Genomic DNA, 16,841 nt, shown 5'->3' with positions numbered 1-16,841 from the left:
AGTGGCCTCAATGAATGCTGATAGGTGGGTGCCGGTTAAGATCCTAAACCCAAGTGATAGGCCAGTCACCTTAAAGAGAAACTCGAAGGTGGCTGATGTATCTCCATGCTTGGCTCTCGAGGATCTTGATGTGAAGTATAACCAGTCTGACCGTAGTGAAGTAATAGTGTCAAACCAGAGGGTGGATGGTTCCACGGCCGACAAAACTCAACCTGCTTCTAGTTTTCATGACAGACTGAGCCAGTTCGGTTTAGGTGATCTCGATGTTGACTCGTGCGAGGTGTCTACATGCTGGAAGGAACGGCTAGTGCAGCTGATACGCAAATATGAAGGTGTGTTTTCAAAGGACAAACTGGATTGTGGCAAAGCCAAAGATTTTCTCCATCGCATACGTCTGTCAGATGACCGGCCGTTCAGACTCCCTTACCGTCGTGTGCCTCCTGGACATTACCATAAGCTCAGACAGGTGCTCTCAGAAATGGAGGAGCGTGAAATCATCCGTAAGTCTTCCAGTGAGTGGGCCTCGCCGCTTGTGCTGGTTTGGAAAAAAAGTGGAGACCTACGTATCTGTGTAGATTATCGGTGGCTGAACACCCGCACCGTGAAAGACGCTCATCCCTTACCACACCAAGCCGATTGTCTAGCCGCTTTGGGGGGCAATGCAATATTCAGTGCGATGGACCTCACTTCTGGGTTCTATAACATTGAGATGGCTGAAGAGGATAAAAAATTCACCGCTTTCACGACCCCTATGGGATTGTTCGAGTTTAACAGATTACCGCAAGGTCTGTGTAATAGCCCGGCAAGCTTCATGAGGCTCATGATGGGTGTATTTGGTGATCAGAATTTCCTCACCCTTCTCTGTTATTTGGATGACCTTCTTGTATTCGCACCTAATGAAGACGAGGCTTTGAGACGGCTCGAAATGGTCTTTGCCAGGTTGAGTGCCCATGGACTTAAGTTGGCTCCTAAAAAGTGCCACTTGTTGAGGAGAAGTGTGAGGTTCCTGGGGCATGTTATAGATGAAAATGGAGTGGCAACGGATCCTGACAAAGTCAGGGCTATTACTGCCATGACAGAGGCTGATCTCATGATGGAGGATGGAGCTAGCCCGTCACAAAGGAAAATCAAGGCATTTTTAGGTATGATAATGTACTACCAGCGGTTCATACCAAATTGCTCTGGCATAGCAAAACCACTGTTTTCACTGACTGCTGCGCCGAAGGGTCAGAAGATCCACAGGAAGGGGGCTGCTGCTTTCAAGAAGTTGAGTCCGAATGATTGGAAGCAAGAACATAGCCAGTCCTTTGAACAATTGAAATCTGCGCTATTGGAATCTGTAGTGCTCGCACACCCCGATTTCAGTCGACCATTCATTCTGTCTACAGATGCTTCATTGGACGGCTTGGGTGCTGTGCTGTCTCAGGTGACTGAGGGAGAAACAAAAGCCCGTCCCATTGCTTTTGCCAGTAAGGCCCTCACCCGTGCCCAGTGTAACTACCCTGCTCACCGTCTAGAGTTTCTGGCTCTAAAGTGGTCCGTCTGTGACAAGTTCAGTCACTGGTTAAAAGGCCACTCTTTTACTGTCTGGACGGACAACAATCCGTTAACCTACATCTTAACGAAGCCGAAACTCGATGCGTGTGAGCAGAGGTGGGTCGCTAAATTGGCTCCGTACAATTTCAGCATCCAGTATATCCCTGGCAGTAAGAATGTGGTGGCGGACGCCTTGAGCAGACAGCCCTTTACACGTAGCCGCGTCAGCCAGAGGTTGGTTGTTGAGCCCTATAATGTGCTCTTGGACGAAGCAGAGCATTACAAAGAGGATGTGGTCCAACGCACCTTTCTGGTCAGTACGCAGTGCCAGGTGGTTAAACCTCCATCTCCCTGCCAGGAGTTAACCTGTTGCTCGCTCTCAAGTGATGAGGTGTCGGCTATACTGAATGGCCAAACTGGGTGGAGCACAGGGCCCAAGGAGAGAGTTGCGCTATGGTTGTCTCAGGATGTGCACAGTCTCCTACCATCAGACCAAGGCGCTTTGTCAGTATTTTCACTGAAGGAGCTTCAGGATAAACAGCAGCAGGATCCTGTTTTGTCTCAAGTTCTTTCGTATGTCACACGTGGTACAAGGCCATCAAGACGAGAGAGGGCAAAAGAGACCTTTAGGATGTTGAAGACTCTGAAACAGTGAGATAAGTTGAAAATGCTAGATGGAATCCTGTATCGCTTATGCAAAGACCCCCTGTCGGGCAAAAAACGCTACCAATATGTCGTTCCAGCCTCCCTCGTTAGTCAGGTTCTGCAGGGTGTTCATAACGACGCTGGTCACCAGGGCCAGAGTAGAACACTCTATTTGGCCAGGCAGAGATTCTTCTGGGTCGACATGGAACGAGAGATTCGGGAGTATGTCAAGCACTGTAAACGGTGTGTGGTGAGCAAGACCCCCGAACCAGAAGGACGAGCCCCACTTGAGAGTGTGCGAACTACACGACCCTTAGAATTGGTGTGTATTGACTTCTGGTCTGCTGAGGACTCTCATGGCAAATCTGTAGACGTTCTCGTGGTCACTGACCATTTTACCAAAATGGCCCATTCATTTGTTTGTCGTGATCAGTCCGCTAAGCAAGTAGCACGTCAGCTGTGGGACAGGGTGTTTTGCTTGTATGGGTTCCCTGAGCGCATCCATGCAGATCAGGGTGCAAATTTTGAAAGCCACCTAATCCAAGAATTGCTACAGATTGCTGGAGTAAAAAAATCAAGAACAACTGCCTACCACCCGATGGGCAATGGCCACGTTGAGCGATTTAATCGCACGTTGGGAGGTATGATCCGGGCTTTGCCCCCGAGAGCTAAGCAGAAGTGGCCACAAATGTTACAGACTTTGACCTTTATGTATAATTGTACAGCACATGAATCTACTGGCCATGCCCCATTTTTCCTGATGTTTGGGAGAATCCCTCGTCTGCCAGTCGATGTAGTGTTTCACAATGTAGGAAGGGACAATGACATTGTTGACTATGATGGCTACATCAACAGTATTCGTGCTGACCTCCGGGAGGCTGCAGCTCTTGCCCAAGCCAGTGCAGATACCAGTCGACAGCGCCAGACAGAGCTTTATAACAGGAGGATGAAAGGCTGTGACATTGAGGAAGGCGATCGCATATTGCTGGCCAATAAGGGTGAGCGAGGACGACGGAAACTGGCGGACAGGTGGGAGTCCACACCTTACCTGGTAGTCTCGAGAGATCCTAAGTGCCACACTTATCGGGTGAGAAACATCAACACTGGCCAAGAAAAAGTGGTCCATCGGAACTTGATGCTGCAGGTCAATTTCCTGCCCTTTGACACAGAGGTTGAAATAGAGCCATCTTTCGGAGACTCAGAGTCAAGTCATGAACAGGCTCAAGGATCTTCTAGATCGTCCATGGTGTCAGAAGATGCCTCTGATAAGGGAGAAAGGACTGCTAGTTGGATAGCAACACTAGGTGACACTAACCCCTCTGAGTGTCCATGCACACCTGAATGTGGAGAGATGGAACGTCACCCCAGTAGTATGGACTTAGAATCCACTTCCAGTCACTTTCAGATTAGTGAGGATGATAGCCAAGGCATTAGGCCTGCTGAGGTCGCTGAGGCTAGTGCTGAGGAGAATCCAGGAAAGACCAGCATGATATCCACAGATAATGCTGCTTCATCTGTTACTGGAATAGTGACCCAGGTTAAGACACGGGCTGGTAGGCTGGTGAGACCTGTGAATAGGCTGATACAGAATATGACGCAGAAAGCAGTGCACAGATCAGCCAGAGATTTAGCAAAATCTTTATTGATTTAGGGGGCTCCCAAGAAAAATAAGTGAAAAGAGTGATGGTTTCCTTGTGTGGGGAAAAAAAGAAGGAGAAAGTCATTTGAGTCATACCAGTGGGTGGTGTACAAGGCATCCCCTTAGTGAGGTGGCATTAACGAGTCTGATCAACTCTTTATTGCCCCTTTCCCTAGTAGTTGGGACACACGTGTTGCGTAATGGTATTTTGTGGTTGTAGAATAATGACTTTTCTTAGTTATCCTTCTAATTTGTGTGGTATGTAACCTGTTCTGTGCAAGCTTTGTGAAGTTCAGGGGGGAGTATGTAGCCGTGGTAATATTTTCGAATATGTGAATGTCTATTTTTTTTAATGAACTTCACCAAGCTTTGTTTTACAATCTCTATGTTAAGTTAAAACTTTAAAAGAAAAAAAGAGGTTTTTGTATATGGTTCCCTTTGGGGGTTCCCCCTTGTTTGTTTTATGTGGGGCGGCAATTAGTGCGACACACGCCTGAGCTATCCGGTGCTTTCGCGGCAAAATCGCCAGTAGCATTGTGAATGCTGAACTGGTAAGCAGGTGTTTTGCGCTCTCCCATAAATTTCACAATTTAAAAGTGTAGAAACATATCTTTTAAGTTTAAGAGATAAACTACGCTGTGAGAAGTTATATCGCTAGTTGCCTCTCTTTCTAAACTCTTAAGTTAAACCGAGTTAGATGATGCTTTTAACATTGGAGTCGAGTCATCCATTGTTTTATGCCTCGTGCAGGCGGGAGAGAGAGCGAGGGAGAAGCAAAGCCTGTGTGTGTGTGCGTGTGCGCGTGCTGATTCTGCCCCATGTCTCACTCAGGTATGTTTTCCTGTCGAGAAAAAAATGGAAAAATTTGGAACTCTTTAAAATATGTTTATATTGTGACTGTGTATTAACACTGCTGGTTTATATTAGTAAGTTATATATAGGGCCTTTTCTCCTTTCGGCTGTATATGTAAAAAAAAAAAAAAGAAAAACGGTAGTAGCATTGTGAATGCTGAACTGGCGGGAGAGAGAGCGAGGGAGAAGCAAAGCCTGTGTGTGTGTGTGTGTGTGTGCGTGTGCGCGTGCTGATTCTGCCCCATGTCTCACTCAGAGAGAAGCTGAATCGAATAAACAACGCAGAGTACCGTATTCCAGTGTGTTGTGACTTCTTCGCCCGCCCGGAGCCCATCGTCCGGTTAATGTCTGCTACACAACCATTATATGAAGTTGCACATAAACATCTGAGCCTGTTATTTCCTTCCTGGCAGAGGCATGTGAGTAAGAAAACTGAGGAAATGTGCTTGATTGACAGCAGTCTCCCCCAATAGCAAGAGCAGGCACTTAGCAACCGAATCCATTCCATCAGCACAGGATTGTGTTTGACACCTACACTGTTTTGTCATTATTAACCTTCAGATAGTGTGGGATATGTTTTAATCACAATGTTATTGTAGTATGCTTGACACTGTCAATTATAATAATAAACCCTTTGGGTCAACTGAACTCTGACTGTTTATGGCTCACTCACACCTGGACACTCACATCACCTTCTGTGTTTGCCTGTCTGTAGCTGAACGCCATTTGTACCCACTTTACATATGTGCCTTAAAAGCAGCCAGCAAATGTAGATACAATGCAGCTGATTCTTATAGTGGTCACTGAGTATATAAATATACACTCACCGGCCACTATTAGGTACACCTGTCCAACTGCTCATTAACACAAATGCCGAATCAGCCAATCACATGGCAGCAACTCAGTGCATTTAGTTGAAAACATTGAACCTTGAACAGAAGATCACACCGGGTGCCACTCCTGTCAGCTAAGAACAGGAAACTGGGGCTACAATTCGTGCAGGCTCACCAAAATTACAATAGAAGATTGGAAAAATGTTGCCTGGTCTCGATTTCTGCTGCGACATTTGGATGGTAGGGTCAGAATTTGGCATCAACAACATGAAAGCATGGATTCCTCCTGCCTTGTATCAACAATTCAGGCTGGTGGTGGTGGTGCAATGGTGTGGGGGATATTTCCCTGGTACACTTTCGGCCCATTAGTACCAATTGTGCATCATGTCAAAGCCACAGCCTACCTGAGTATTGTTGCTGACCATGTCCATCCCTTTATGACCACAGTGTACCCAACTTCTGATCTCTTTATTTTTCATATAAAAATAACTTTCAAAACTGACTATTACTAGTTATACTGTAGCACTGTAACTGCTAGCTACAAGGCGGTAATGAAAGCATTAACATTACTCATGGTTAAATGTTTTTTAATAATGAATAAGAGCAGATGCTGCTGTATCTATTATAATCCATTCAGCTGCTAAGGGGGAAACATCAAACCTTCACTCACACTTTGACTTTGACTCAGCACCAAATGAACTTTCTTAAGATTTCTTTTGATCTGCTTTATAGACTCATAGCTACAGTCACACTCTAAACCTCAGTCAGATATGTTTCATCCCCAAGTACTTTTGCTTCTTCTCAAAGTAGTAGTCGAATCGGGCTGTGGCATACCTAAAAGAGAGGTTATAATCGTCAGGACTTGCATGATCAAATTGCACAACACAGAAAAATCCAGCATGCCACTCAGTGCTATGACTGTGATGTCAATGAAATGACAACTGAGACAGTTACTAACAAAACTTTCTTCAAAATATCTATCATATTATTTATGTAAGCCAATCACTAATTTATACAATAAACCTGGTTTGAAACACTGTAAAATAACTAACCTCAGGAAGTCAAAATCAATGGTAGAATATTTGGACTGTAACAGAGCCCAGAGACCCCAGAACAAATGTGCAGCCTAAACACAGACGCAAATGGACATAAACAGCCAAAAGATTAATTAACGCTAATTGGATCCACATATATAAACAGCCAAGAGATTATTAAATGGTGATCAGTGATACATAGGTGTATATGAACAATCATAAACAGCTTTGACAAACCTGTGAATTACCACCCACAACAAATTGCACGTGTGCTTACATGGATGCAGCCGCCAGCTTCGCTTCATGGAAAATTCATTTTTAAGAAGCTTCCTAATGTTTCTAAACAAGACTAAAGTTGTTTGCACCTTATGCAACGCGGAATTAGTTTATTGTAGGAGTTCTACCAGTCTGAAGTACCATTTAAACGCAAAGCACCCGTTTGCTAATGCTGCTGACGCTGGGTCAAGCACTGATGCAGCCCAGGGGAAGAGTCGCCACCGCCGAAAACCGGTTATCGAGCCCTTGTACTAAATGTTGGCTTACATTTCAAATCTCATGTTTAGCTGAATTAGGGTTGCCACCTAGGTCTGTAAATTGTTGAACGTAAAATGTTACCGGGGGGGTGTAAAATGGACACAGCGAGAAAAAAAAGATTTAAAGTGTGCAGAAACAGTCTAAATAGTCATTTGAACTAACCACCTAGTGAAAACTGGGACATTAAATGAATTTTTTTTGCCGGGGCCAAATAATAAAAAGTTGAAAACCGGGACAGTCCCGGTAAAATCGGGACAGGTGGCAACACTAAGCTGAATAAACATGTTATCAACTCCTTTTAATGTACAGTAGGCTTACAAATTCATGTTTGACTGAATATACCCTCTTAAAGTATGTATACTTACAGTACTATCTTCATGTTTAACTGAATAAACCATTGAACACGAGTAGCGTACATTTTATTAAGCATGTTTTTTTTCTTCAAGTATCAAAGTAGAACAGCATTCTCAAGCAGTCATTGATGCATTTTGGAAACAGGAGATGAGCACCTGGTCTAATGCACCCGCTATATTAAGAAACCCTATCTCACAGATGCATCTCAGTAGCACGCATATTCTGAATGAGCCAATGTAATCTAGATTAATATATGGACACTAGAAAATTGATGTTTTCTTTTAAAAAGACACTTGTTCTAATGGTTTACTGAGGTGTGGGTTTACACAGCTATATTGAAAAGTATCATAAGAAGCCTCACCAGTGAGAATTTGCAGACTTTGATGTAGAGTTCCTGTAGGTCCCTCTGGGTTATAGCACAGTCTCTACCTGTGTTGTGCCTGAAACTCTGCAGATATACAGTCAGCCATTCCATTTGCAGCTCATGACTTGGGTAAAGGCTGTAGTCCACATCATTCACACCTTCACTCAAAACAAAACAGATTTCCTTGTATGAATCAACACCTGACAGTATTTTGAATGTTTATTAATTTTGCATAATAGATTACCTGCAAATTCATTGAAGTGGTTTCCAATGTCATAAGCTTGGTAATTAAAATCAGCATATTCAAAGTCAATAAATTTCACTATACCTAAAAGAAAAATATGAAGATTATATTTTTATATGAATTTATATATGAAGAGTTCAAGATTTTAATGTATGGTTAGTGTTAGGGCATCCATGATCCCCAGAGGGACAGAGCTCCTCATCAGTCTAACCTAACCCTAACCTAACCCTAACTCTAACCTAATCTTAACCCTAATCTAACTCTAACTAACCCTACCCCTAAAGTAGCCCTAACACTAACCCTAACCTAACCCAAGCCAAACCAGCAGCACCTATGTCTGCCTTAACTTAAGGGAAACTCTCAGTCCTGAGCACTCAGTCTTGGGTTTTATACAGTTCTGTGTGTAATTTAGTAAAGTTCTAGATCTGTTCTGTACTTGAATGTGCCCCATACTGCTGGTGGCTTGTCATGTAGCTCACTGGGGTCACTGGGATCACTGGGAGGCCTTGGGTTTGATTCCTATATGAGACCAGATAGCACCTTTCCCACCCATCAAAACATTGTTGGTAGATTTTAACATGAACTATTTCCTGATTTCTTTGTATTAATTTTGTCTTTTGAACTTTGACACGTATGAATCTGGATTCCAGGCATACATATATAATAAATGCAATAAAGATAATATAATACTTTTCTGTCTTATACACATTCTATTCTAATTACATGTTTGCATGGGCCATTTACCCCATGTTTAGGGCAGTCCTCCCACTATGTGGACATGTTTTAGTCCCATAATTAATGGCTTAACTCTTGCTAATATTGCATATGAATTGCTTATGTCACCTTCAGCTGGGTTGTGGATAATATTTTTGATTAGGAGATCATTGTGGCACAGTACAACTGGAGAATCTATTCCATTTAAATGTCTCTTCACATCTTCCATCTCACTTAGTAGGGTGTCAATACTGGGAACTTTCTGCTGGACACTGGACCTTTAGAGTTCATCAAAAGCAACAATCAGGCATTTAAATAATGTTAATCGGGTATACTGCTTTTAGTGATTTACCTATATTAAAGGATGGCAGATTCTTCATTGTGGTATGCTACAAGGAGAATAGCTTTTAAAATACTGAGATGATTTATGCTGCTGCTACAGACTCTCTTTGGAGGACCCATAATGCACTACAGACTCTCTCTAGAGGACCCATAATGCACTACAAACTCTCTCTGGAGGACCCATAATGCACTACATACTCTCTCTGGAGGACCCATAATGCACTACAGAGTCTTTCTGGAGGACCCATAATACACTACAGAATCTCTCTGGAGGACCCATAATGCACTACAGACTCTCTCTGGAGGACCCATAATGCACTACAGAGTCTCTCTGGAGAACCCATAATACACTACAGAGTCTCTCTGGAGGACCCATAATGCACTACAGACTCTCTGGAGGACACATAATACACTACAGACTCTCTCTGGAGGACCCATAATGCACTACAGAGTCTCTCTGGAGGACCCATAATGCACTACAGACTCCGAGTGTTTTTGTGTGAAGGAACATTCATAGAAAAGGTTTCAGTTATGTGGGATGGTCTCTTACCTGTGGCACAGAGTAGCATCATTTTCTGAACTCCGAAGCAATTGCAGGTAATGGGATAATTTTGACCACAGGACTGGAACCGGAGATGAAGTGGCCCTGGGCTTTATGGAGTGGATTTTCCCCATTTCTGCTGCAATCAATCTAAAAATAATAGATTTTTTATTGTAATTATTAAAACACTTATATAATTCTTTTAACATGTATTTGATCAAATTCATGTCAATAATAATAATAAATAAATAATGTGGTATAAATGTGGGGTAACACTTTACATTAAGTGTTGACTAACTAATGTGAAGTAATGCATTAGTTAACATGAACAACACATGAAGTAACACATTAACAATAATTAACAGTAACAGTTGCGGCTTCTGTTTTGGCTCTTTGTTGTTTACACTTTTTTTGGTGTGACCTTAAAGGAATATATTACATTGTACTGATTTACATACATAAGTAATGAGTAACTTGGAAATATCCAAAATCTATCAGCATAGGAACTGAAGTGCGTCCATACTGTTTTTAGCTGTTTTAGTGTGTGTGTGTGTGTGTGTGTGTGTGTGTGTGTGTGTGTGTGTGTGTGTGTGTGTGTGTCCATGACCATGTGATGCCATATTTGTGTGTGTGTGTGTGTGTCTCCTCGTGATCATGTGGTAATATGTCACACTTATCCATCATTATTGTCCGTGTTAGTGTAAGTTAGTGTAAGTGTTTAAGTCCTCATTCTGTGGTCTTTTGTTGGTGTTAGTGTTAGTGTTAATGTAAGTGTAAGTGTTTAAGTCCTCATTCTGTGGTCTTTTGTTGGTGTTAGTGTAAGTGTTAGTGTAGGTGCTTAAGTCCTCATTCTGTGGTCTTTTGTTGGTGTTTGACACCTGTGCTTCTCGTGCATGCAACTTGTTTACCATTCTTTATCTTCATTAACTGTTCCGTGTTTTCCTTCATGTTTTAGGTTCAGTTTGTGTTGTGCATAATAAACCTGTTTGTAATAAACATCTTTTTAATAAACGTCTTCGTAATAAACATTTTTGTAATAAACGTCTTTGTAATAAACATCTTTGTACACTCTGCATGGCATCTTAATTTCCTCAAGCACATACACTCATCACCTAATTTAGCTTAAACCTTATCTGATTATACAAATTCATATACTGTATACATTAAGTGGCCATATACAAGCTAATATAGTTCAATGCTATTTTAATGTTAGCTTAATGTAGTTTAATGTATTTTAACAATAGTTTAAAGCTAGTTTAATGTAATTTAATGCTGTTTTTAGCACTGGAGAGGAGCAGTGATTTCCACACTGAAAAAAAGAGACAAGCCATGTCTTGGATTTATGTAAGCATTTTGAGTGTATCTGTTAGATTGTTCCTATGCTGATAGATTTTGGATATTTCCAAGTTACTCATTACTTATGTATGTAAATCAGTACAATGTAATATATTCCTTTAAGGTCACACCAAAAAAAGTGTAAACAACAAAGAGCCAAAACAGAAGCCGCAACTGTTACTGTTAATTATTGTTAATGTGTTACTTCATGTGTTGTTCATGTTAACTAATGCATTACAACTGCCTCATGTCTGTCTGTTTTAAACAGACATGTAATTTTATTGTGTAAAAACTACACAACACACAGAGAAAGTAAGTTGCTGAAGCAAAACAAATGTGTGCAACCAATGTCCACTATTGAATTGAGTAAATCCAACAAGTTCTTTTTTTCAGTGCAGAAAAACCACACTAGTGAAATGTTAATGGCATAGCAGAGTTTTAAGCAGAATATTGAAATGTAGACTTTGCATGAGATGTCTGTCACTAAAGTTTGTCAATCAGAGTTGTGGACCTAAGTACACTTAGAAATGTTCCATTGGTTCAAACTCAAGTTAAACTTCATACAAGCTCTGAAACCATATAGATCACTGATGGCTTGAAACTTTGGACTAAGCATTTGGATGAAGCATTGGTTCATTTCACCTATGAGGAACTTGCATTGATTTTATTACATAGCACTGTAGAAGGCTTGATTCTGATTGGCCATTCAGAGGTCTGTTATTTCTGAAAAGCTGGCTTATTCTATAGGTAATCATTGCTAGCTATGGAAGGGCACGGGACCTGATCATTCTGTCACAGTATACTTGGTGATAAAGACATAATCCCTTACTTGGAGAAACGTCTCATCTGTCTTTCAAAAAACAAGTAGAACCCGTCCGTTGTTTTCCCTTTATGTCAGTTATTTTTTTATTAATGTGAGGTACTTTCTATGTAATTATGCAATGTTACCAGGTACAGACCTTTAAACAGAAGGTACAGACCTGTAGACAGAAGGTACAGACCTGCAGACAGAAGGTACAGACCTGCAGACAGAAGGTACAGACCTGCAGACAGAAGATACAGACCTGCAGACAGAAGGTACGGACCTGTAGACAGAAGGCTGTCTGAGTAGGGTGTCATCCAGCACATTCCCTTTCACAAACTCATAGCACAGGCCGTTCAGGAAACTGCAGTACAGTTTTGGACCACACCCATGTGCGTGGAGCAGATTCAACATCTCCACTTCTTTTTTCCGGTCAACGAACAGCTCTGTCATTTGGCCAAACATTCGCACCAGCATCATTTCTGTCTCGGTCACAGACCCAACATAACAGCCAACCAGTTGATTAGTGATGCCTTCTGTGAAAACCTGTTCAGCAACAAAAAGAGTAACTGTATCGCTTACATAACTTTATTCCTTCCCATAATTAATTTTGCTCTCAGACTTATATTCAGAAAGTATCACTCAAGGATTCACAAAAAGGATTGTGTAAGAAAGTGCATACATGTCACTCTAAAGGGCCTTTAATTTTGCTATACAGAATCTTTAAACTACATCAAAAAACAGCTAGCACTATGTTTGTTAACTTTGTTAATCTTAGTTACACTAATTTAAATATAATTTTAAAATCCAACATAAAGCTGAATCATTGTAATTAAAAATCATTGGACGTGCAGAAAACAAACATTACAAACATGTATCATGGCTATATTGTTTCCACAGTGGTATCCAAGACACAAACCTCACAAGAAAAGCGATTTGAATTTCAGAAAAGATTCATGTTCAGGTCACTTTGAGTTTCATCTCACAATAAACATAATAAGTATTTTTTTATGATTCTGCAAAGTCAGTTAACCTTCTGCCTATGAAGTGCAGTCATAAAGATGTTCATTATTATTTTTATCAGCAGTATATGATAGTAGCAGGGGCCAGAGTCCTACCACCGAACTTGCCTTCATCTGAATGTCCTCAGGTTTCCAATGTGGCCTCAAGAATTTCAGTATCTTAATGATTCCAGCACGAGGTGCTTGCTCATCCAAGCATACATCTATGTGCAGAAATGTATCTCTTTGGTTGTTTCGGAGAGGTTCCATTCGTTCTTTGGATGAGTTCAGTGCAAATCCAGCTCAAGACCAAAGTGAGTAGCGCTTGTGCGATGGTGAGGACAGTATGGCCTTTGTCAGTAGGACATGTTTATTGGGACTGTATTTGGGCACATGCCATATGTGTGACCCATGTCCTCTGAGTGTCCAGTGACTCAGCAAGACTGGGACACATCAAAGTGCAATGTCCATTTGGGCATCTTCACTGCTTGATTTGTGCATAGGGTTAGGGTTAGGGTTACATATTAACTAGGGTTAAGGTTAGGGCTATGTATTAACTTTGGGTTTAGAATAATTTAAAAACTCAGCTTTACGTATAGAATCCAAGGTTGCATTTCATTATGAAAAGAGTGTAGTACTTAAGACTAGATTTAGACAAACTTTATCATCATTCAGAATTTAACAAGTGTACATGATGAAATTATGTTGCAATAAACTCCACATGGAATTGAAATATGTAATGTGCAAATACATATCAAATAAATGTATAGCAACCAAATACACTGAAAAGTAAGTTAAATATTGTTTGCATATATTAGAAGATGTAAATTAAAGGTATGGGAAAATGCACAGGAATAAGAACCATGGTGTTGGTTCTAACAGCATATTATCAAAAGAGTTCAGCAGTCTAACGACCTGGAGCAAAAGCTGTTGCAAGAACCTGGTGGTCCTGCACCAAATGCTACAGAATCCCAATCCAGAGCCCAGCATGGAGAACAGTGTGAGGAGTCACTGATGATATTTCTGGCTCTGGTCATGTGGTGCATAGGAGTGAGGTCCTGAATGAATATGTTGTGTACTAAAGTAATGATAATAATATGTAACAACAACAACAACAATAATAATAATAATAATAATAATAATAATAATAATAAAACAGTTAAAATGTTGGAGCATTGCCTTTTTATGTTAATATAAAATATTTTAGTGCAAGATTTCAGTCTGCATGATGTAAACCTAGCAGACCAATTATCTATTTTTTTCTATTTGTTTTTGTGGAATAGGCAAAACATTTGTGACTTTGGATGTGGGATTCTACTTGAGCACAAGATAACTGTAAAAAATTTTACCTGGTCATGTGCAACTCCCAGTCTATCCACCAGATGACGCCATCCCCTGAATGTTAGCTGTTTCCCCAGCAAAGATTCAATCACACACACCTGAAACAAATTTCCATTGCTCTTGCATGTGACCCTAATAACCCTAACACTCATCAGCCAAACCCTAACCCTAACCTAATCCTATTAAATTTCAATTCAACCAATTATTTGTGAAGCAAGTTAGAAGCTTGCTTCAGTCCCTGGTTTCTCTGCATGTCTTCTGAGTTTGTTATGGGTTTTGATGTTGAATACCCTCTAGAAGTTTTGAGGGCCTGGCCTTTGGAATCGGGAGGATGCTGCTCTCCTGATAGCATATACACTAGGCTCAATAGTGATAGTGTAGGAGTAGAAGACAAACAGGCTAGCCAGATTTATTTATGCAATGCTTTCTAAAGATTGGTTTAATTTTGTAGTGCTTTTTGCAATACAAGTTGTCACACAAGCAGTTTATAAAGTTATGGGTGCTGATCCTTAATAAGCAGGCCAGAGGTAACACTGGCAAAGAAAAACTCTTTGGGAGGACCAAGAGTTCCGGAGGAACCATCCTCCTTGGACAACTAGTAAACATTCCATGCTACTCTACATGATGTTTAGTCCATATTGCTGCGTTAGTTGTGGGAGCAGTGACGGATATGGTGAGGGACTCTGACATGACCAGAGTTTTGGGCAGCACCTTTCTCCATTATTTTTAATGCCTAGTAAGTAAGTAAGTAAGTAAAACTTTATTTATATAGCACTTTTCTAGGTTTTATCACAAAGTGCTTTACAAAGGTAGATAGCAATAAAATACAACACGATCATAATGATACAATATCCTACTTAAGGTAGAAATTAAATAAAATACTCAAAAATACAATACTGAAAACATTGATCAAACACTGTTAAACGCAAGAGAGTAAAAATGTGTTTTTAAACGTTTTTTAAAAATCAGAACCGACTCGGAAAGTCTGACATTAACAGGGAGATTGTTCCACAGTTTCGGGGCATAAACCGCAAAAGCCCGGTCCCCCTTAGATGTTAATTTTGTACGGGGGACAGTTAGCAACCCCTGATCTGAAGACCTGAGACTTCTTGCACTATTAAAAGGATGTAAGAGCTCAGTAATGTAAGATGGAGTCTCATTATGGACGGCCTGATAAGTAAGCATTAAAATTTTAAAATCTATTCTGTAGCCTACCGGTAACCAGTGTAAGGAAGCCAATATGGGTGTAATATGTTCCTGCCGCTTTGTCCTAGTGAGGAGACGGGCAGCTGCATTCTGAACCAGATAATGCCTGTGATCTTACCACATCAATGCCTTATGTCCAGTTGACTGTTAAAGTACCTTTCCACTAGGTGGCCATTTCTAAACCTGGCTGTTTCTGCTGTATGGTCTGGTAAACAATAGTGTTGAGAGCACCAGTCTTACAGCCTGTATCTCCAGTGGTTCATCTTTTTTTAACCAGTTCAGCGCTGATTTTCCCAACTCTTAAATCTGCCAAATAAATTTGCCTCTCATGTATCATTCTGGGTGGTATGTGTCTGGAATTAATTTATTTTCAGTACAATTGTATGCAAGATAAAAGGTGTATAATAAATGAGACAGCTTAGAGGCTTTGAGCAAGGGTAATTATTGTGGTACCCCATGTTGTGGTACCTCATGTTATGGTACCCCATGTTGTGGTACCCCATGGTGGGTACCCCATGTTGTTGACAGCTTAGAGGCTTTGAGCAACGGTAATTATTGTGGTACCCCATGTTCTGGTACCCCATATTGTGGTACCTCATATTATGGTACCCATTGTTGTGGTACCTCATGTTGTGGTACTTCATGTTGTGGTACCTCATGTTGTGGTGCCCCATGTTGTGGTACCTCATGTTGTGGTGCCCCATGTTGTGATACCCCATGTTGTGGTACCTGTTGTGGTACCTCATGTTGTGGTGCCCCATGTTGTGATACCCCATGTTGTGGTACCTCATGTTATGGTACCCCATGTTGTGGTACCCCATGGTGGGTACCCCATGTTGTTGACAGCTTAGAGGCTTTGAGCAAGGGTAATTATTGTGGTACCCCATGTTCTGGTACCCCATATTGTGGTACCTCATATTATGGTACCCATTGTTGTGGTACTTCATGTTGTGGTACCTCATGTTGTGGTGCCCCATGTTGTGGTACCTCATGTTGTGGTACCTCATGTTGTGGTGCCCCATGTTGTGATACCCCATGTTGTGGTACTTGTTGTGGTACCTCATGTTGTGGTGCCCCATGTTGTGATACCCCATGTTGTGGTACCTCATGTTATGGTACCCCATGTTGTTGACAGCTTAGAGGCTTTGAGCAAGGGTAATTATTGTGGTACCCCATGTTTTGGTGCCCCATGTTGGGTACCCCATGTTGTGGTACCCCATGTTGTGGTACCCCATGTTGTGGTACCTCATGTTGTGGTACCTCATGCTGTGGTGCCCCATGTTGTGGTACCTCATGTTGTGGTACCTCATGTTGTGATACCCCATGTTGTGATACCCCATGTTGGGTACCCCATGTTGTGGTACCTCATGTTGTGGTACCTCATGTTGTGGTGCCCCATGTTGTGGTACCTCATGTTGTGGTACCCATGCTTACATACAGGTACGAAGTGGTGAAATGAGCCAGAGGTGTTGATATTCACAAACAACAATTTTTCTTAATGGTCTCAGTAACGAATTTGACATT

The 16,841-nt window shown here is 41.4% G+C and overlaps 2 protein-coding genes across 2 annotated transcripts; one reads left to right on the top strand and one right to left on the bottom strand.

Moving 5' to 3' along the window:
* Positions 1–6,120: 6,120 nt before the first annotated feature.
* LOC143527679 (ethanolamine kinase 1) lies at positions 6,121–13,062 on the bottom strand. Its single transcript, XM_077022973.1, has 8 exons — positions 12,900–13,062; positions 12,053–12,315; positions 9,642–9,782; positions 8,879–9,027; positions 8,036–8,119; positions 7,789–7,949; positions 6,558–6,631; positions 6,121–6,339 (listed from the first exon to the last, which is right to left on the bottom strand). Exons 1-8 carry the CDS (start codon positions 13,038–13,040, stop codon positions 6,270–6,272), a joined length of 1,083 nt encoding a protein of 360 aa, XP_076879088.1. The 5' UTR covers positions 13,041–13,062; the 3' UTR covers positions 6,121–6,269.
* Positions 13,063–15,773: 2,711 nt separating this feature from the next.
* LOC143526572 (uncharacterized) lies at positions 15,774–16,776 on the top strand. The gene is given in 3 exon segments (XM_077021045.1): positions 15,774–15,796; positions 15,846–16,012; positions 16,169–16,776. Coding segments are annotated over 3 exon segments (798 nt in total).
* Positions 16,777–16,841: the final 65 nt, after the last annotated feature.

This window comes from Brachyhypopomus gauderio, chromosome 11, assembly GCF_052324685.1.
Source record: "Brachyhypopomus gauderio isolate BG-103 chromosome 11, BGAUD_0.2, whole genome shotgun sequence".
NCBI classification, from domain to species: Eukaryota; Metazoa; Chordata; class Actinopteri; order Gymnotiformes; family Hypopomidae; genus Brachyhypopomus; species Brachyhypopomus gauderio.
Note: the sequence above shows the minus strand (reverse complement) of the source record. Positions and strands in the feature narration are given on the sequence as shown.